Genomic DNA, 22422 nt, shown 5'->3' with positions numbered 1-22422 from the left:
TTTTAGGATTTAGGGAGCAAATTGGTACTGCGATGTTTGAAGTCGCAACTCTGTTAAATTTGGGCATTTAAAGAAAGCTCTTTAATGGTACCATATAAATTTGGTAATGTCCAAACCCTCTGCCCTCTGTGATATAAATCATAACAAATGCATAATTAAGTTTACAGAATTTGCAGTCATGGTAGGTGTAGATTCTTTTCATACTCACAAAAGGTGATGGGAGGATACTTACAATGGGTCTAACCTCCAGAAATTGCTCTGGGTATCATTCCAACCCATTGTTCTCTTTCCCACCACCTCACCTCAGTTGTGACCTAGACATATGCAAATCAGTCTTGATCCTGCTCTGATAGGTTCAGACCAGCCAGAACTGCCAGGCCCTCCCTGAACCAGAACACAAACAACCCAGTACCAATTTATCCCTGATTGAGGTTCGTCGGTTGGGTGTAGGCTGGTTCCAGTGGCACCGAAGGCTTAAGACTGGATACCCATGCGGCATGTGGTGATATTTACCCGGTAAATTCTCAGTACTATAGATTCTACTCAAAACATAGATACAGCTAAAATGTTTGTTTCTATGAATGTGGACAAACATTTCTTTAGTCAGTCTAGGTACTGAAGCAGTCTTGCCCTTTTGCCTTATTATCACATTTTCACACAAGCCCCCACTAAGGGGTCCATTGGGACGGATGTATGACTTTACAACGCATGCTGGTACAATGCATGCTGTTACAACGAAAGTTTTACAACGCGAGTGCATTGACAACGCAGGACATTACAACGCAAGTCTTTACATCGACTTGCACTATATGGTGTGCTAACATTAAAAAAGTGTAATTTACTATTCCAACTCCAGTCCACGTAACAGTAGGGAAGGTGTTGGGATAGTAAACTACACTATTTTTAATGTTAGCACGCCATCTAGTGCAAGTCGATGTAAAGACTTGCGTTGTAATGTCCTGCATTGTCAATGCACTCGCGTTGTAACAGTTTCGTTGTAATGGTAGTGCGTCTTAAAAGTTTCGTTGTAAAGGTTGTTCCCCCATTGGGACAAGTGCCTAGCCCCTGTTCTCCTGCTTCATCAGTGCAGAAGCGCTGATGCTGCCTGCCACTCATGTCTGTCCTTTACAGTGGCACTCATTTGGTGTCTCGCCCCTTTAGGAATTTGCACAATTATATGGTGCAAATGTGCACATGAGAAGAATATTGGTTTACTGTAAACCATCAACAAGAGCATTCTTGGGCACACGAGATTAGGTACTATGATGTTAAAACTTCAACACCTGGATCACCAATACCGTCAACCGAGTTGCTCTCATCAACCGAGCAAAAACTCATAGATCCACCAAACAAACCTGCTGGTATACTCCAGAACGTCATGCAGTGAAAGGCAGCTACAAACAACTAGAAAGAAAATGGCGCAACAGCAGAGATATAATAGACCGAGAAAACTTCAAAATAACCCTCAACAATTACCACCATCAACTCAAAGATGCAAGAAAGAAGGGCCTTGCAGACCAAATCAAGGCCAGCGGCAACCAGACCAAGGAAATCTTCACCTTCGTCAGAGAGTTCTCCTGCCCTGAAGCCAGATAAAACTTAATCCCACCCTCACAGGAACTCTACAACGCTCTTGCAGATCACTTCCACAACAGAATATCCACCATATACAAGAACTTCGACCCCAACCCGCTGACCTCCTCAGCTTCCCCACTCCCACGGAGTCTTCCCCGACCACCAACTCACCACATGAGAACAACTCAGTTCAACGGACACCTCAGCGATAATGAACTTCATCCACTCAGGAGCACCATCTGACCCATGCCCTCATTGCTTCTTCACCCTCGGAAGCGACAAGATAAGTCACCAACTCACCACCCTCCTCAATGCATCCATCACCACAGCCACCTTTCCTGATGTTTGGTAACACGCGGAGGTCAGACCTATTCTCAAGAAACCCTTCGCAGAAACCAGCAATCTCTAGAACTACCACACCATCTCGCTGCTCCCCGTTTTCTGCCAAAGTCCTTGGGAAGGCAATCAACCTTCAGCTCACCAAACATCTGGAGAGAAGCAACCTGCTAGACCCCTCCCAATCCGGTTTCAAAGCCAACCAAAGCACTGAGACCACACTTATCACTGCCACGGATGAGATCTTCACCCTAGATGACAGAGGAAAATCCACCGCCTTGACCCTTCTCAACCTCTCCACAGCCTTTTACCTGATTTCCCACCGCTCACTCATTGAAAGACAGCATCAGATCGGAATGAAAAAAAAACACACTCAGATGGAATGGCATCATTCCTCACTTGATGCACACAGACAATCCGTCTCTCCCCTTCACCTCGCATACCAAGAGCACCATCTGCGGCATCCCTCAAGACCCAACGTCTTCAACATCTACATGACGTCGCTAGCCAACATCGTCAGAACCCATGATATCAACATCATATCCTAGGCCAACAAAACCCAGCCAGTTCTCTCACTCACAGCAGACCCCAATACATTGAAGACCAACTTCCATAGCTGCATGAAGAACGACACAGCCTGGATGAAGGGCAACTGCCTGAAGCTCAACACGGACAAACCAAAGAGCTGAACAACACTTAGTGGCGCGCGGCGCTCAGACCCACACCTATTCCGAAAGACCACGTCCGCAACCTCTGCATCATCTTAGACAGCAAACTCACTATGAAATGACACATCAGCACCGTCTCTGCGGCCTGCTTCAACACCCTTCACATGCTTTGAAGAATTGCACAGACTGCTCGCATCCGCCAAAGCAACAGCAGAGGACACTTCTTCTCCCAGGTCGCTGCCAAGTCCTGGAACCTCCTCCCCCTCCACCACTGAGCATCTCCCTCACTGACAGACTTCAGAAAAAAACTCAAGACCCGGCTCTTGGATAAACTCTGCAGCCCAGCGCTTGGATACCCTCATGGGTGATAAGCCTCGCTTTACAAGTACTGTTTGATTTGATTTGAAATGCATGCATCAATTCTTTAGATGAGACAAAGTATATGCCAAGCATGTACAAATTATTACAAAAACACGGGTCCTATGAAAACATTCCTCATGGGAGAATATTCTCTCAGAAATAGGGTGCCATGAATAGAAGTGATGTGATTGATGGGTGTCCATCCAGGCCCAGTGGATTGGCTTTAGGAACTGTAATGCTTGGGGTGAAGGTCTTGCAGAGCACTTATATTGCTCCTTGGTGATGGTTTTCACTTAATCTCAGATCAGATCTTCATTTTAAAACTTTGTACACAAACTTGTAAACTTTGTCTTCCTAAAAATATTTATTTTAGCAATAATTGTGTCATAAAATGTACATCCAGCACTAATTGCGAGAGGCGGTATACAATTAAGTTATATCGATAAATTATTTTTTAGTTCATATGCAAATACCATGACTTATCAGCGTCTTCCAATTAAAATGACCAAGGTTGATTTATGGTATGAGGGCGTCCTTTCTTTTGATGAAATTTAGACTGGCCCCACCTCATCAGAGTTTACTGAGAGAAGCCCTGTTTTGGATTATACAGCCACCTTTCCAACTGCTGGAGACGTTGTCCATATTTGAGTCTACGGGCCTGATTTCGATCTCGGCCGACAGGTTACTCCGTCACAACGGTGACGTATATATCGTCTGTCGAAATATAATCCTATGGGATTTATATTTCAGTGAACGGAATATTTGTCACCATTCTGACGGAGCCTCCTGTCCGCCCTATGTCCCAAAAGGTCGACTCCTGCAGTACTGATTATCGGTGATAGTTACCTTTGGGATAACTTCATAAAGTCCATATGTTGTATATTCTTTGCCAATCCAGACTTTAACACTTCCTTGGGTGTAGTCCCTCACGCTTTCCCGAACATGGCCATAGTCTTGGAGCCGAACACACAGGAGCCCCGTGCAGTTTGTCTGAAGATATTCGTGAATTTGGGCTGTGATGCGACTTTCATTGAGGAACAGCCTATGACGAAAGGAAAAAGATAAAGAACATTTCGACCTCAGTTTGCCAGAGAATAATCCTCCGTGTGCCGTTTTCTTTAATGGCGGGGCTATGGTTTTAACAAACAGGCACCTACCTACCCCTCCCTCACCTGAAGGTAGTATCCGAACCTGATAAAAACGTAAAACTGTAAAATACATCTGGTATGAAAACCTCCTGTCTTTAATCTAGTTAAAATATTTTAACAACACTTTCGCTTGAACTGCTTTGCCTCTGATTAAATTCTTGCTAAATAAAGGGATGGCTGAATAGCATTTTCCCGTTACCTTTCACTTGGCCAAAAGTGATTAAGGGGAGAGAAGTTTTATTTTTACGCTTCTTAAGTTTCTTTACTGCCCTTCTCTCATTACCTCACAATGCTAAACATTCTTTTATTCCTGCCCTTAAACTGTTCCTTTCAGACACGATTTAGATTAGATTAAAACACAATCAGGCTTTTCTCACGAAGATTTGCCTGGAACTGTGCTAATCTCTGTGCTCCTTACACGTCTCACCTGGATACACCTCACAGATACATTTGGCAGAAAGAGAGTAACTCTGGACTTCAGTCACAAAAGCAATCATTAATGTACGTGCATGTGATACCTCCTGCTTTTGATGCATATTCCTATTGTTTTTAATGAATTTACGAAAGTTTCAAAGAGTACACCTGGGAAGCGGGAACAGTCACAGGTTCCCAGGAGTACGTCCTTGTTTATTCACAAGTGGAGGCATTTCCACATGAATAAATATGTACAGCGTACATTTACACACAGGGAAGTGCCTCGTATGAGTTTCATTTCATTCATTTTTACTCTACAGGGAAATATTTTTTCTCTCTGGAGAAACTCTTGAAATCTTTTAGCCTTGTCACATTTCCATCTTAGAAACAGATTTACTCTATCCTTTGATAGAAGAAAATCCATTACCTTTTCCAAAGGTGCATTGGCTAATAAAACATTTGTTAATTCACACAACTTTGTTTTCGACTTTTCGTGGCATTCCTGTCCTAGACCAGCCATTAGAGTGGAGTGATATTTTCCAACGACAGGAACAGTTCATTCATGGCCTCATCCTACGATGCGAGCTCAATGAGACAAGGACTCGGAGAGACATGAAGCATTGCTCTTTACAGTGCCTTATATTGTATTGCAGTATTTATATAGTGCTTCGTACCCCTATGTGGCACACTAACGCGTTGGAGTGCAAGATATGCTATGTAGAGTGTGGTCGAAGAATGTTGTCTTTTTTTTAATCCTATTTGGGAAGTGTCTCTACGCCATACATGATGCCCACCGAGGTGCAGTCATCGTGTTATGGGATGCAGCGCTTAGCAGTGGGGTGAATGAAGATGTGCCAGAGGTAGGCAAGTAGCTTTGGGCAGCTCTGAATGTCCCTGTAGGGTATTTCTCATGCTCATAGTCTACTTAGCTTGTTATGCCAGCATGATATTCTGTTTAAAGTTTTAGGTCCTGAGAAGGCATGATTGGCGAGAGAAATAGTAGGGACATCTGCTGACATGGGTTTAGTACTATCATTCCATGTCTAAATGTCATTGTCAGATGTAAAGAAGCAGTCATGTTGTGGAGCTAGTTGGGATCTGCAATGGTGGACTAGTACCAAGTCCTCTGATTGGCCAACAGTAAGCAAAAGTTCTCTTCAGAGATGGCTCATATATTAGCCAGCACAGTATTTAGTGATAGACAAGACGCGTAGCAGATGTGTTATGTGAGCATTAGAGGATTAGTCTCTAGTTGTGTGCGGATCACTGAGTGCTACTGTGAGGAAAGCGGCTTATTATATAGTGTGGTTGTTCTACCTTAATGAGTAATAAAATCACAAACCTATTCTGGGTCCATTCCAGTGCTTAATTTCAGCCGGTGGTTTCCAGTGCTCATCACCGGCACATATTTGTCAACACCGGCACTTATGACAGCTGCCACATGGTGGCGCTGTTTGTGTAGTATAGAGATGAGCGCAACAACAGTTGCTTATTAATCAAATCAACATTAAAACAACTAATACCTGCCTCTCAAGCCATTCTTACAGCTTTGGGAGGCCTTGAACTGTCTGAATTGTCACACTTGTAGCAGAGTGATGGCTATCAGCTGTGTATGTATTGTCATTGGCAGCTCTGGCAGTGGCAATGGGTGGTGCAAGCTAGGGTGGCCTCCTAAAGAGGGCACTGGCACTTAATGTTTTACAAATTAAGCACTCCCTTCAGACTAGTTTGCAAAACCTTAACTCAACCCTGGGTAGCTGTGGCTTTGAACAGTCAGGCTTTGTCAAAGGAACAAGTGCAAACTTTTTAAAAATACCAAAACAGCTGAACAAGAAAGAAACATGATACAAAGAAAATCCAACACCAATTTATAAAAATAGCTCTTATTGTTATGAATTTTTAGACAAATAAAATCCATCCGAATTTCCTGGAGATATCTACATTATATATATTAATTAAATAATAAATCACAGCTTCACATTCAAATCACAAACAAACATTGGCAACTACCACTGTTGTGGCTACTTAAAAAGCCTTTGAAAATGTTTGTAAAGTTGAGTTCTACTATCTGGCCCGGTCTGGGCGACCAACTCTAGCAGGAAGTCACAGGGACCAATAAGGCTTAGCAGAACAGTTATTTTGCAGTCAATGCAGTCTCCAGTCCAGTTCCAAGGTTAGGTAGGGGTACTGCCATAAACCTCACTGGAGTGGTCCTGATGCAAGTGATACAGTATGCTCAATTATGCTGAGGAGGCTGATCTAGTAACAACGGTCTTCCTGGAGCCACCCCCTGGCCCACAAATACAGCGGGCTAACTTTGGCCACAGCGGTCAATGTCTCATAAAGTCCTGTTGAAGTCCTGCCAAAAACCAGTTGCCACTGGTCTCCAGTTACAGCAAAACTAGCAGTTCTCTTTAACAGAGGTTAATTCTTTCAGATCCAGAAGACTTGGGTGCAACTTTTGAGTGTCAGGACTAAGACAGGCTTCTTCAGCTTTTGTGGCCCTGTAGCTAGAACAGGAAATCTGCCAACTGACTCTTGGAGTTACTCCTTTTGTCTGGGGCTCAGGGAAATCTTTCCTCGAGCAGGGCACCACAAGCACAGTCATCTCTTTGCTGGGCCAAGGATCAGTAGGTGCAGTCTACTCTTTGGTGCAGGCTCTCTTTGCTAGATCCTGGAAACAGCAAGGCAGACCACCTTGGTCCTCTCTCCAGTGCAGTACTGATCTGAGGTATGGGTGCCAGTGGTGTCACTTTTATGCTCAGGATTTCCCCTCTTGCCTAATCATGACTTCCTCCATAGTGTGGAATCTATCGATTCCAGAATGCAATATTCTGCCCACCTTAGAGGCGTGGCTATCTAAGGGCACACTGATGTATGTGAATTAATATGAAAACGAAAACTGAGAAACCACATAGGAGGAAACCAAATCATGGAAAACAGTTTTCCGGGCACACAAAAAAATTGAAGGAAACATTTTACAGAAAAGATAATTTTAAGGAAAAATTCAATATTATATTAAAATTGGGTAGTTTAGCTTCTGCTTAGTGAGGGTTTTTTGGGTTCTGGGGCGAGTAATATTTAGGGGTGATGAAGGTTTTTTAAGGGTCGGAATGTATGGAGTTTAGGTGTAGAAAGATTATTTTAGGGTTTTAGTATAGGTAGAGTTCAGGTTTTGAACGGGGTTTGCAGTGCTCAGGGATGGATGGGTTTTAGGAAGTAGCAAGGGTTTTTTAGTGATTCAGAATGTTGGAGTTCAGGGATGGTGAGATGTGTTTAAGGTTCACAGGATAGTGAGGAGTTTTTAAAGTTCACGGATGAGTGGAGTTTAGGGGTGGTAGGATGTTTTTGGGGTTCAGGAATGCGTGGAGTGAAGCGGTGTTGAGTGGTTTTTAGGGCACAGATAGGCGGAGTTGAAGACTGGTGAGGTATTTTTTTAGATTCAGTTATGGGTAGATTGAGTGGTGGCAAATGATTTTTAGTGTTCAGAATGGGTGGGGATTTTCGAGGTGGTAGTGGGTTTAGGGGTTTAGGGATGGGTGAAGTTTAGATGCAGAAAGAGGTTTTTAGGGTTCAGGGATGGGTGGAGTTTAGGGATGGGACTTTTTTTGGGGTTTAGGGATGGGTATTGCTTAGGGGTTGAAAGTGTCTTAGGGATCAGGGATGGGTGGACTTTGGAGGTGATGAGGGATTTTTAAGGTTTAGGGATCAATGGTGTGTAGGGATGGTGAGGAGTTTTTAAGGATCTAGCATGGGTGTTGTTTGGGGGATGTGGGATTTTAACGGCTCAATGTTGTGAAGGGGTCAGAAATAAGAGTCTTTCAACCCAGAAGACTGTCTAGTGGCCAGCAACTGTAAATGGTCACAGGAAAGCTTGGGCAACCGAGTAGCAACTTTCTAAAGTTGGCATTTACTAAAAAGTTTCAATACATTTTACTTGGGCATCAAGTTGGGTATCATATATTATTTTTTTTCATACCGTGAAGTACCAACTTTAGTAGTACCATTCAGAAGTGACCACAGCTGAGGTTTCAGCGTGTAACCCTGTCCTCAGCAATGGGGCTACTAGTTTTTCTAGAGCAAAAACGACAATTTGTTTTTTTTATTGTTAGGCTATATAAAAATACATGTTCTACTATTTAATATACAGCACTATGCTTAGGCCTCAATAGGCCTGCATTAGGGGTGACCTATATATATTTTTTAAAAGGTCTGGCCTTTGCCATTAGATTAAATGGCAAAGTTGAGTTAGCAGTTCGAAAAATGCTCTTCTAGCCAGCAATGGCAGCCTGGGAGTTTTGCTTTGTAACACTTATGGTGGTGCTGCAGTCCACGAGGGACACGCTAACTTACAGCTAATCAGACATACATGTTTTAAGGGTTAAAGCACTGGCACTGAGGCCTGCCTGTTTAGCAGGGCTCAGTGCGTCTCAGAGTTGAAAAGCCAGTAGCATCACTCCGAACTTTGGGGGTGATCATGCAAAAGAGGCATTTCCTTAAAATCATGGTATTAATATTAACACGGGCAAAAAGCGCTATATAAAAATATGAAATTACTGTATGATACCCTTGCTAGGTATAGGTGAGCATTGTGCATAACACTCAAAGCAATTGGCCACATAAATGTGAAGAATGCAAGTGTTTGGTCATGGTGATTCAAATTTAAATTCACACAGTCTGTAGAGTTCAGAAATTGAGAGAATTAGGAATTTATTTAACAGAATATATTTCACTCTTGCCATTGCACCCTTAATTGTATACATACTATGACCATGGCATGGATTCTGTGTACATCGTTTGTACTTTACACAATGTACATGGCTATTAATGAAATATGTCATTGTAGTGACAGTATTTATGCCACAGTCACCTCCTAAGCACATTGCCCCCTCCATAGCTTCTTTAGCACACGAAGTAGTCCATGTACCGGGAGTTTATGGAGTTCTTAGTGGAACCTGGTCTTAGGGACCTGATGGGTACTGCTGTTGTTCCACTGGCCTCAAGCCCCTTCGCTACCACCTCTACTATTGTCTGATGTTTCAGGTCATGGCATTGTTTGTATATTTGCACATTTGTTCCACCTCACAGACTGTGATCCAGATGGCAAAGGTACTGTGATTTGTAGCGATTCACCACAGTGCAATTCTCTTCCTTACAAGATTAACTAATTTCTGTAATTTTTCTGTTTTGAGACACATGGCTGTCTGCTCAGTGCTATTTGTTTAGCGATTTTCTAAAACTGACAATTATCTACCAGCAGTTTATTTCATTTCACTTTATTGTGAATAGATTGATAGTTCCAAAATATCATTTTATTCCCACATTTCTATTTTCTTCAAAGACCCAGATGTGCAATGCTGTTGAACACAATAGCCATCAGCTTATATAGGTCAGTTTCCACAATGCCCTAGTAACCGTACATTTCTGGACAACACTATCCCCTGCAAAGCACAGCATAAACACACATTGCTTGTTTCTGCAATCCCGAAGATGAACTGTGCTTAGGCAACCAAAAGAAGGGGTTTATATGTTTATTACAGCAGAATTCACAGTTCCAATATAGTGCATACCTGATAAAATCGATGCCCAGCAGGGTATAAGCATAAAAGTATGGATTGTATGGTATGTCCTTCCCTCGGAGGTTAAAAAGCCCTGTGAAAAATAAGATTGCCCTCCTTAGTCCTTTGTAGGTTTGCCAGAAAATAGGACTTATTTATTCATACATATGTCCATTTACACATTTACGCATAGAGTAAACCATACCCATGAATAACTGTAGACTGTACAGAGATCTAGCAGATAAATAAAATAACATCAGTGACAACATAACAGAGATATATATCAACAATTTGAGATTGCTTTCTTTAAACCATTGTCCTCTAAGGACTTGTGTATGGTAAGGAGCGAAGGTGAGATATTTTATATTGTGATGCATTTAGTGATTTACATACTTGAGGAGGCTCTGAAGTACATTAACTTATGGGAGCACACAGCACCATAGTGAGTGCTTGCTTTGAAGAGTCTTGAATTGTAGTGTGACCTGTAAGGGAAATGGTTTGGTGCCTGTACCTATATTTGTTGAGTCAGTCCATGGAGTATGAGTCTTTACTGAACTAAACTTATAAAAGGGTTATCATAAGCTGAATGCCAAATAAGAAGGCATGTAAAAAATGGCTTTTCGCACCCTTTTGGGCTTTTTAATAGTGTCATCCTTTTTAGGTTGTTCAGTGCTCCTGGCTCCTAACAGCGCTTCATAGACTCTGTTATCTCTAACACCTTAAATTAGTTTGTCTTGCTCTAGTTAGATGATATTTCAATGTTTTCAAATAATCTTGATGAACATCTTGAAAATGTGGGGTTGGTACTGTCAAGGCTGTAAACCTGAGAAGTGTGAGTATTTTGAGAGGTAAGAAAAGGAAGATCTTGGATTCAGAGCAAATTCCTTTGGCCTTCCCATGGGTCTGAAGAAAGTATCAGCTGTTTTGGATTGGCCTTCAAGTAGTGTTAAAGATAATCAAAATGACCTTTGATTTACTAACTTTGCTGTCAATTCATTACAAATTTTGCAGTGATAATTTGGAACATTACTCGTGTCCTAAGGAAGAATATGAAAAATGGTTTCATCTTGGATGATCGAGCTGAAAGAGCTTTCAGTACGCTAGAACAGATGTTTGCTTAAGCGCTCATCTTGTGTCATCCAGCTACTTTTATTGGAAACTGGTAAGAGCAATTTGAACAGTTTTATTCAGATGCAGGAAGATGACGAACAAGAACATCCCATATTTTAATTGTTTTGTGTTCCGTCAGCGACAGATAGGAATTTGTGCTTGAAATAGAGTTCTTTGCACAGCAGAAGATGTGTTCTGTAGAGACATTTTTGATGGGCTTTAGAGATAGATTTGAAGTTCAAACTGTTCATTGGAATTTACACTGTTTGAGAAATCTTCATCGTTAAAACAGCCATCAAGTACAATGGGCACTTTTCTTTACACGGTATGAGTTTGTCATTACTTATATTTCTGGGTTCAAGGAATATGTTGCCAGTTGCCTTGTGCCATTTCTCACTTATGAGAAATCTATAGTTCCTCCTCAATGTGCTGTTGTTCAGTACTTTTTAACAAAGATTAAAGATTTCAGCGGAATAGCTGGATCAAAAAGAGTGCTTGATTTGATTATATGAGCTGTATTTTAGCCTACTGAGAAAAATATTTCTAGATGCATACTAAATGGGGCACCCTCCACCAAAACAGTAATGATATGGACAATGCCTCATTAAGACATATTCTTTTATGCATCCAAGAGTGGTTATAGACCTTTCTATTGAGGCTTCAATGTATTACTAATTCTCAGCAACCACCTGGCAGGTGTATACAAAGATGGTTTCTGCAACTGTGTAAGGATCTGCGGTAGCGGTTCACATCAAATATTTTAGCCAGCAAGCTATCTTGATTCCTACCAAAGAAATGCAAGTGGATAACTTGCTTTTTGAACAATATCAAGATATGCCCAACAGTGAAGTTTGCAAGGCCAAAATAATGTTTTTAAAAACCTGTTTTAAGACGCTCTCTAAAATAGGGAGGATATGGTGTAAAATTTGCAACGTCTTACATGTTCCCCATTTCACTCACAAACACTAACAAACAACAACTATGAATTACCGTGAATTTTTCATGACAACTATTAATGTAAGTTCGGGATGTATTCCAAGATAAAGTAATGAAGACCTTTCAATAGGTAAAAGATACATTTGATAATCAAAAACAATGTTTTTTTAAGGTATGTGCAGTTCAGATTTTCTTTTTTTACTGAAGTGACTACTTTAGCCCTTCTGTTATGCGAACAAGCTTTGTAAGAACTTTTATTCTGCATTGATATGCCATCCATCTCTCATTTATATGCTGAGGGACTAATTCATCAAGGTAACTTACACTTTTGAGCAAGTGTGCACTTTTGAGAATGTTTAGAACTTTTTGGTATTCACAAACTGCATGTTTGAAGTGACCTACAATTTTGTAGAAAGTCTAGCACTACACATAGCCAACCACTGGTACTGCAAAACCTCCCATAAAAAGTAATGGAGATAGGAACCCCAACTAAAACCCCATAAGAAATAATGTTAAATTAAATGAATGTTAATAAATATATAAACATAGTACATATTTACCATGTAATTATGAAATATTTAATATTCTGTTTTTAATTTAAAATAATGTAACATTAATTTTGATTAACAATAATTACATAATTTTAATTGATTATATATTGCTTTTAACAATTATGAATGCACATTAAAAGTATTTTTATCTTCAGGTGGGGATTTATTTTTTAATTTTAACTTCAGAAAAGACATTTTAATTTAATGTGTTTCCATTATTTAAAGTTTAACTCAACAAAGTTTATCTTCATGATTGCCTCATACTATAATCGCTGGTACAAGTGGTAAATCGTCAAATCAGTCATGTGACTTTCCATATGATGTTGCCTCATACCTGAAAGATTCATTCTGTTTTCATTCATCTCAATGGAAGCCATATGTTTTAAATCCTTATCACAGACTTCCATTTCAAATGTAGCCAGTTATGATACAATGAGAGCCTGAATATAAAGTTCAAAACATTTGTGATTCTTTGAAGTATTGAGGTCAGCTTCAATTTATATCCAAAGAAAGGATTATCTTCCTATTGAGTGCTCTTTAGAAGCTGTGACTTGCGTTCATGCCCAACCACTAGTAGGCCATTTCTTTAAACAGCAGAATGATAAACCCAAAGCTTTAAGAGGGGGGCATATAGTGGTGCATTTATTGCTGTCTGAGTCTTTCCAGCACTTCTATGGGCGTGGTCACCAGCAGTGCTTTTCCACAATTCTGAAGGAGCCTGGTGTGTTCATAGTGACAGATTTCTTTGAAACTAAGAGGATGTCAAACCTTGGCTTCTTCATAGTTGAATGAGTGCCATGATCTCTTGGAAAGGGATGGACAAAATCCTATAAACAGCCCTATCAAAGATGACGGCCTGTCCTTTGGGAGATATCTGGTTTCTGAATCCAAGATGTTGCTGAGTCTCTTCCCCCATACTAGTTCCTGTTAGTAGCTTATAATAAAGAGGCTTTACAAGAGGTAAATGCATCACACTGCATTTCGTTCCTTTATTTTTCATAACAATCTTTGCCCCTTGTTTCTACCTATTCCCTGTTTTTTGCTCCCAGCAGGTTGGATCATTTTCCTTTTGGGATCTTCCTTTGGCATATATTGGTTCTTTTCCCCTTCTTGGTGTCTGGAGGTATTTGGTGGCTTGTTGATCTCTCCAGTGCTACTTTTTTCTTTAATCAAAAATTGCAAGATTGCCAAAGAAGGCTTTTTTGGGAAAAAGCCAATTGCTTTTTGGATTTTTTTTCTTAGACTAATTAAATATCAAAACAGCCTGTAGCTCCTTTTTTATGCACATACCTGTATGTCAGTACCACAGCAAACAATCAGAGGTTGTTTGGATTCATTGGTTAAGAATAATCCAAACAGTGTCTTTCTCCTTCCTCTCTTCCGAGACGAATGGAGGGAGAAAGGAGATATGTGAAATGAACCAGGAGGCAGAGACTGTACATATGGAGAATGGGTCCACCTTTATGGGATTGATAAAGAATTGATGGTGTATTTCATAAAATCTAAAACTGTCACACATTTCTAGGAGTAATCGGAATTTTGATTCATAAAACTTTTCTTCTGTCCATTTGAATACATTTCCCTTTAGACAAAGATATTTCTCCAAATCCCCATTAAATATTGAGGGAATCACTTTCTTTTTCCACCTTTCAAGTAGTAGGTTTTTGGGTTTTTTTGTAAGGCATTTTATTGATTTTTCCAAATCTTATACAATACATAAACTATCTTTCCCCTTTCCCCTTTCCCTCCCATCCCACTTTCAAAGGTCGCCGGCAATCAAAATATATATTCGTGGCATGTCCATCCTATCCATACTTTCTCATATTCCTAGGACACCTTCTTCCTTTATATATTGTTTTTCCTGTATATAGCTAAAATCCATTCCCATCTTCGAGGTCCTGGTAGATCCCCATCTCCATGTTATCTCCCTTTTGGCCAGCAGGAACCCCAGATTGATCAGTTTTCGTTGGTACGAAGTGGTATCTGAGTCATTCCAGACCCCTAGTAAGGCCAATGATGCGATCATCTCTCTCCCCACTCCAGTGACCGCCTCTAACCTGTGGTGTTCCTTCTCCCAAAACTCCTTCACTACCAGCCAGTCCCAAAGGGTACGGAGGAAAGTCCCTGGTTGTCCACATTGTTGGAAACAGGAGTTATCAGGTATTTTCCCCATGATATGTAGGTGTGTTATAGTTTAGTTTACTCTATGTAAAATTGTAAGCTGTATTAACTTGCACGAGTTTCCATAATGTGAAACTACTTCCATTGTGTTCATAAATACCCCGAAACATCCGTCTTTTTCGGTGTTCACTGCATTTTGCGACACCACTTTTTCCCCGTCACACTGGAAAGCCCACTTTGTTATAATTCATAATTACACCAGACAGATATATACTTTGTATTTGCAAATGCAACGCCCAGAGCAAAGTTCCACTAGTCCTTGTGCTGCTAATCAGGACGTGCAACTTACCCTCGGAAGTTAATGTTTTTAGGCACCTAATTGCTATTTGTGCAAAAAACCTTTGTCAATTAGACACTTTGATTTCTGATGCTGCAAAAGAGTGTTTAACTCTGCCAAAAAGAAATAGCGCAAAATAATAAACTCTTACAATGTATTGTAATTACATTAATATTTTATGTGGTATTGCGATGAACAAACAATACTAAACCGTGAAATGTGGGCATTTTGGGGGTTATTTATGTAAACTCGTTTCTCTTACATGCAGTCTCATCCAGAGCCGACAGGAGCACAGCTGTGGGTTTCTGGGAATGGCGTTTCATCTGATTTCTTATTTCGGAGACTTTTTCTTGCCAAGTTCTTCCTGAAATAATATAAACACATAAGTGAATATAGGATTTGCATTACATAATTCTTAGTCAATAGATTGCCTCTTTTTGTTATGTATATGTCTGATGGTGCTTTTGTAGCGCCACATGTAGACTAGCTGCTTAAGGGTGCATATATGGCTAAGGGATGAGGGGGGCGGTGTTATCAGCATGCTCGTACTACACACCATAAATTGAATCTTTTCAGTAACAACTACGTTTAGTCTATCTTGCGAAAATTTCAAAAGATCGCCAAAGTAAATGTAATCACTAAATCACAACAAAGTCATAGCCGAGAAAGTAGGGTTTGCAGCTGCACAGAAATTATGAGATTTGAGTTGCCCATTATATCACCCCTGTGTGGTAGTTACATGCATGAGTGAATCTCTTCTCATTGTTGGGGAGTAGGACAGCTGTGGGGTTTTGGGAATGACGTTTCATCTGTTTCAAGACTAGGGATGCCTTGGAAAGTTTTTGCACACAACAAACGTGTGAGTTTCTGCATATTAACAAACATCTCCTCCGTGGAATGAGTTGGGATGGTATTTATTCCTCTAGTTCCTATGTTTAGTGTAGGCTTTACTATGTAGATCGCATACACCCCAAAAGGTAGATACAGCTTATTTGGACTAAATGGAGAACTGGCACATACCTCTCACACTGTTTTCACTGAGTAAAGAGTAAGACAAACCTGTCAGATAATCTCTCATATATAGGTAGGTTTTTAGTAATTAGAAGCATAATATATTTTTAAAAGAACTAAAGTTAGTTAAAGAGTTGTCCCCATAAGTACAGCACCCCCTTTCCTATCCATCTTCATAGACACTTAACAGCTACCTTTAACAATTACCCATACCACTCCTCCCATTTTTTTCCCTCTAGCTTCATGCCGCACCATCAGCTATTCCATCCAGTCCACCACCATCCCTGAAGACTAGAAGAACGCAGAGGTCAACCCCCTGCTGAAGAAAACCTCTTCTGACCGGACGGACCTTAACAACTATAGACCCATCTCTCTGCTCCCCTTTCCAGCCTAAGTTATCGAGAAAGCCATCAACGCCCAACTCTCAGAGTTCATCGAAACAAACCCCATCCTGGATCTCTCCTAATCAGGCTTCAGACGCAACCACAGCACCGAGAGATCTCTACTCACCGCTACAGGCGACATCTGCAACCTCCTAGACGGACACAAAACTGCTGCCCTCATTCTCCTGGACCTCTCAGCCGCCTTTGACACCGTCTCCCACCACACCCTCTGCGTAAGACTCCACGACGCCGGCATCCGCGACAGTGCCCTAGAATGGATCCGTTCCTTCCTCCCCGGCTGAGAGTCAGACCTCTACCATTCAACTCAGAACCCACAGAGATCCGCTGCGGAGTGCCCTTAGGGATTCTCCATAAGCCCCACTCTCGACATGGCCCCACCATCGTCAAAAGCCACGGACTCAGCATCTTCTCCTATGCCGATGACACCCAGCTGATTCACTCCCTCACAGACGAACCCACAGCCACCAAGAGCAACTTCCACAACAGGATGGACCTAGAGGCCACCTGGATGAAGTACAGATGCCTCAAACTTAAGTCAGACAAGACCGAAGTCCTCATCCTGGGCTCCACCCCCTCTGCCCGGGATTACTCCTGGTGCCCTGCAGTGCTCAGAACCCACCCCACACCCACAGACCATGCACAAAACCTCAGCATCATCCTGGACTCCTCACCCTCAATGAACCACCAAATCAATGCTGTTTCATCCTCCTGCTTCCTCATGCTCTGCCTTCTTCGTAAGATCTTCAAGTGGATCTCCACTGAGGCCAGGAAAATGGTCACCCATGCACGTGTCAGCAGCAGACTGGACTATGTCAACTCACTATGCTGGCACCACCCAGAAACTCCTAAAGAAACTGCAGACCATCTAGAACCCCTACGATAAAACCATGCTGAACATCCCACACCATAACCACATCACCGCCACCTGAGAGACAATCACTGGCTACCTATCAACAAAAGAATTACCTTCAAGCTCCTCACACACACCTAAAAAGCCCTCCACAACACCAGACCTGCATACCTTAACCACGCATCTCCTTCTACACTCCCACCAGACATCTCTGCTCCGCCCAACTGGCCCTGGCCACCATTCCACGAATCTGCAAGACCACTGGAGGAAGATCCTTCTCCTACCTTGCTGTGAAGACCTGGAACACGTTGCCTCAGCACCTCAGGCAATCAACATCACTGCCGCAATTCAGGGAGGACCTCAAGTCCTGGCTCTTCAACTGAACCGCAGATCCACACCCCCCACTCAGCACCTTGAGACTTTTAGGGTGGCTAGTCGTGCTTTATAAGAAAGCTGATTGATTGATGGTTGATGACTTAATTAATGTAGTATCCTCCCCAGCTCGGGCACATACAAATGATCACAGCACACACGGAGCTTAGTATTACACGTCTTTATACATTTTACATCATGAATTATATCACCCACACCCAAGCACTTACGTCACTGTTCTACAGAGTCTGTCAGGGTCCAAAAGGGTCCCGTCATCTCTAACTCACAAGACACTACATCTCCCCCTTTATTAACTAAAAAGTACAAATAATACATCATAACTCTTTAATAAGTCAGGAGAAGTGTCCATGACTGGCACTGGTGACATAGACACTGGTACTGTTGTTGGGCTCTCCGGATGGAAAAGTCTCACTTCTGACATCTGTAGCTGGCGAATGTCAAGGCAGATGCTTGAATTGGGAAGAATCTTGCATAATGGGCTTTCCAGGACGGTAAGCAGTCACCATTTGTCTTTTGCTAGTCACAACCTTCAGTGGATGAGCATCAAAAGGAGCATCAAACTTGCATTTCTCCTGACAATAACTTGATCTCCTCTTTTGAACACACTGCTCTGAGCACAAAGGCGTCGGTGCAAATAGGTCTTAATTTTGCATGTGTGAGATGAATCAGTGGTGTGAAGTTTATCAATGTCAATAGATCTTTCAGTGGTCCATTGTGGCAATTTGGTTCCTATGGCCCTCCCAAACATTAAGGTGGCAGGTCTTTCCCCATGGTAGAATGGGGAGTTGACCTGTAGGCATGAAGCGAAGACTGAAGAACTGATTTGAGTTCAAGCTTTTCCAGCGCGGCACGCTGAACGGTCTTCTTGAGGGTGCTCATAAATTTCTCGAAAACAGCATTTGCTTGTGGCCAGAGAGCTGTGCTTTCCTGATGCTTGACATGAGTGAGAAAATCTTAACATCCTCGACTATTGAAAGGTGGCCCATTGTCAGATTTCTAAATCAAAGAAACACCCCAAATTACAAAAATACTTTCTAATCTCTCAATGACTCCTTCATGAGTAGTTGACGACAGATCTTCCACAATGGGAAAACAGGAATATTCAACATTTACTAGGAGATAATGTCCATGGTCATGGGGTCCAAAGAAATTCATTGCAGTCTTTTCCCATGCATACTTTGGAAGACCAGACAAGTTTAACAGATGCAGGGTTGTTTTGGGTGACAAACAGTTGCACAAATGTTGTTCAGTTTCTACTAGCCTCAACTGATGTTTCCGCTTAGCCTTGTGGGCATGGTTGGAATGTCTCTGTAACTTTCTGGCATCCATTTTCTTTTCTGGATGTGAAATCTTGATCTTTCCTCAATTTTGTTTTCTCAAAGTGACGCACTTGATCTTTCCCATGCTTTGCAAACCATTACAAAATGTTTTTCTCTCCTGTAGCCTTTGCATATCTGCACCTTCATGTAGAAAGGAAAATCCACATCAGAAACACAACTTCTTTTTCTTTGGAGCCATTACTTTATGGCTTTTCTACCTTGTGCATGTTTGTCAGCTCTATCTTCCGCTCTGGCAGCCATGAGTACCCCCTCCAAGCTGAGTGTCTGTTTCGGTATCTGTCCTCTGAAAGAATCGGAGAAACAACCATATATTACTCTGAGATGCATGGTGTTAGACCTAGCACCTTGGCGTGGGTCTCCCTTCCATTTTTGCTGTTGCCTCATGTGTTTTTGCTGGTGTTAGATGCTTTGGGCACTGTGCCACTGGTGTCCAGTGCCACAGTGCAAGTGCTCACTATTGTAAATTGATGTATGGATTAGTGGTTCCATGATTGGCTGATTTGGTTTACTTGTCAGACCCTATTACAGTGCACCAGGAGTGCCCAGGGCTTGTAAATCCAAATGCTGTTGGTGGGCTTGCAGCACTGGTTGTGCCACCCACAGAAGCAGCCTGTAAAAGTGTGTCTAAGGCCTGCCATTGCAGAGCCTGCGTGCAGTCTGGTACTGTCATGCTGACTGGGCAGTGCACCCACTTGCCAGTCCCTAAACCTTCCATTTTCTTCATATCAAACACCCCTATGGTAGGCCCAAGGGCAGGGTGCATTGTAAGGATAAGGTAGGACATGCCCTGGTGTGTGTGGCATGTTCTAATAGTGAATTACAGCTATTTTCGATTTTCACTATTGCAAAGCTACCTGTTCTCCATAGGCCAGAATGGGCAGTTTGATTATTACATCTTATAATCCTAACTGACTCAGGGAACATGGTAGAAATTCGAATTTAGTATACCTGAACCCAGAAGGATAAAATACATCTTTCAGTGAAGTTGGTTTTAACATTCTGTGTTTGAAAATACCACTTTTAGAAAGTAGGAATTTTCTTATCTAACCATTCAAACCTGCCTCTGCTAGGCTGTGTATTCCTTGTCTGGAGTTTGAGTGAAACGGCTGGGGGATTCCAGGAGACAGGGTGAGTCAGCCCAGTGGTGAATAGAGAGATCTGCATCTAGATGGGAGGGAGGAGTTGCACCTGGGACCTGAATAGGGCTGTGCCATCCCTCCACAATGTTGGCTCCACCTCCTGTGGTGCGTCTGTTGTCTCTGCCCTGCTCTCTGAAAGGAAAGAAGGAGTCACGTAAACAAAGTGCTCCAGGACTGACCAGAACTGGTTTGGACTAGGCAAAGGCCTCTCTGCCTTCAGTGAACAAAGAGAAACTGGGTATAAATATTGGGACCCAAACCCAAGAACTTTAGATCACTTTTGGACAACAAGAAGAAACCTTTGCAGAGGAGTGGAACCAGAGAAACTGAGGAGAGACTATCCCTAAGCTATCCCTAAGCTGAAGTGCTGCTTGGGGGATTGGCGTGTAGTGCTTCAACTTCAACCACCAGCTCCCCAAGAGTTCTTTGGAAGTGCCTGTAGCTGTATTTGGGCCTTCTGAGGGACTGCATGTCGCAAAAAGCTGGAAGCACGACTCAAGAAGAAGAAGCGTGTCGCCGTCGCAGCCGCTGCATCACTGAACAAGGGTGTCACCACTGTAGCTGTCGCATTGCACTGCATCACGAAAAGCGTCTCGCAACACCGAAGAAGCGTGTCGCTGTCGCATCACTGAACAAGGGTGTCGCCGCTGGAGCTGTCGCATTGCACCGCATCACAAGAAGCACCTCGCATCCACGGAGAAGCGGGCCGCCGTTGCAGCCGCTGCCATCGCATCACTGAACAAGGGTGTCGCCGCTGCAACTGTCGCATCGAGTGGAAGCGTCTTGCATTGTTGGAGAAGAGTGACGCCGCCAAAGCTGCTGTCGTCCCATCACTAGACAAGGGTGTCGCCGCTGCAGCTGACGCATTGAGCCGAGACATCTCGCAACATTGAAGACGCCATCTTTGTTTCTTTGCACCAGATCTTCAACGCATCACCGCCTTTGTGTGTAAGGACCTAGCGCATCACCTTCCCTGCAGCACTTTCGTTGCCCAGCGTGTCGCATCTTAAGGTACATTGACTCAAAGTATCGCATTTCTGATCTAAAGAGAACTAAGCCAATTCTGCCCTTTTAAGTACAGTATTGTGGATTTTTTTCGTTTATGGTCTTGTGTTAAATCTATATAAAAAACACTTATTTTTTATATAAAACTTGCGTGGTGTCCATCTGTAGTGTTGTCACTTGATTAGTGTATGTGTTCACAAATGCTTTACACACTGCCTCTGAGATAAGCCTGTCTGCTCGTGCCAAGCTACCAAGGGGGTGAGCAGGGGTTAGTTTAGGAGTGTACCCCTTACCCTAACTAGGGGCAAGGGTCCAATTTGTCACAAGTGCCAACTTGTGCCAACGGGAGACCCCCAAATCTAACATTGGTGGTCAGCGGTGAGGATTCTGGACTTGCATTTGTGACTCATGTACAGTGATTGGTGAACACTACTAGTGCAGACCAAAACGCAAGCACATACTTTTGGCAAATTTCTTTTTGGGATTTTCTATTTTTGCCAAGTTTAACCATCATGGAAGAAACAGCGTCCATCGCCTCTGTTGATTTTGGGTGGGAAGAGGAGACACTAGAATGCTACAAAGTAAGGCAGCGGAAGCACTTCTGCAAGAAATTTAGTGTTCCTACTGTTGGGCTCAACAGGAAGGAGGAGTTCTACAAGGCGCTGAGGGCCTGGGTAGAAGCAAGAAATGTGAATGAGGATGAAAATGCAGAGGTGCAGCTGGAAGGGCCAGTGGGCCCCAGAGGGAAGAAGACACCTTCCCCCGCAGGTAGCAGTGTTTCTACCAAGAGTCTGTCCCCAGAGGAGCTGGAAGACAAAGAAAGATGCAGGAGGCATGAGATGGTGCTGGCCAAGCTCAAGTTGGGTGGGTAACTGGAATTAGAAAATAGAAAATTGGCCCTAGAGGAAAAGAAAATGCAGTTGGATCATGAGAAAAGTTTGAGGGAGTTGGAATTGAAAGCCAGAAGCTTATAGATTACTCCCTCTGGTGGCAGCACACCATCATTGCCTGTTGAATCTAGAGTGTATATTCCCAAAGATGTGGTGAAAGAATTTTTTAAGAATGATGATATTGGGCAGTGGTTCAAGGCCTATGAGGTAGTCATGTCTTCCCACCGGGTCCCTGATAAGGATTGGGGAGTGGGGTTGTGGGGGCATTTCCTTAGT

The 22422-nt window shown here is 42.5% G+C and overlaps 1 protein-coding gene across 2 annotated transcripts in view; it reads right to left on the bottom strand.

Moving 5' to 3' along the window:
• Positions 1 to 22422, bottom strand: part of LOC146829142 (xaa-Pro aminopeptidase 2-like) — a 565756-nt gene that overhangs the window by 275351 nt on the left and 267983 nt on the right. For both annotated transcript variants that reach the window (XM_085607766.1, XM_085607767.1), the window contains 3 exons: positions 15377 to 15478; positions 10072 to 10153; positions 3786 to 3981 (listed from right to left, as the gene is read on the bottom strand). In XM_085607766.1, the coding sequence (XP_085463892.1) occupies positions 3786 to 3981; positions 10072 to 10153; positions 15377 to 15478 (380 nt within the window). The remainder of the gene's footprint in view (positions 1 to 3785; positions 3982 to 10071; positions 10154 to 15376; positions 15479 to 22422) is intronic.

This window comes from Triturus cristatus, chromosome 5_2, assembly GCF_964204655.1.
Source record: "Triturus cristatus chromosome 5_2, aTriCri1.1, whole genome shotgun sequence".
Classification (NCBI taxonomy): domain Eukaryota; kingdom Metazoa; phylum Chordata; class Amphibia; order Caudata; family Salamandridae; genus Triturus; species Triturus cristatus.
The sequence above is the reverse complement of the archived record's forward strand: the minus strand, read 5'-3'. Positions and strand labels throughout refer to the sequence as shown.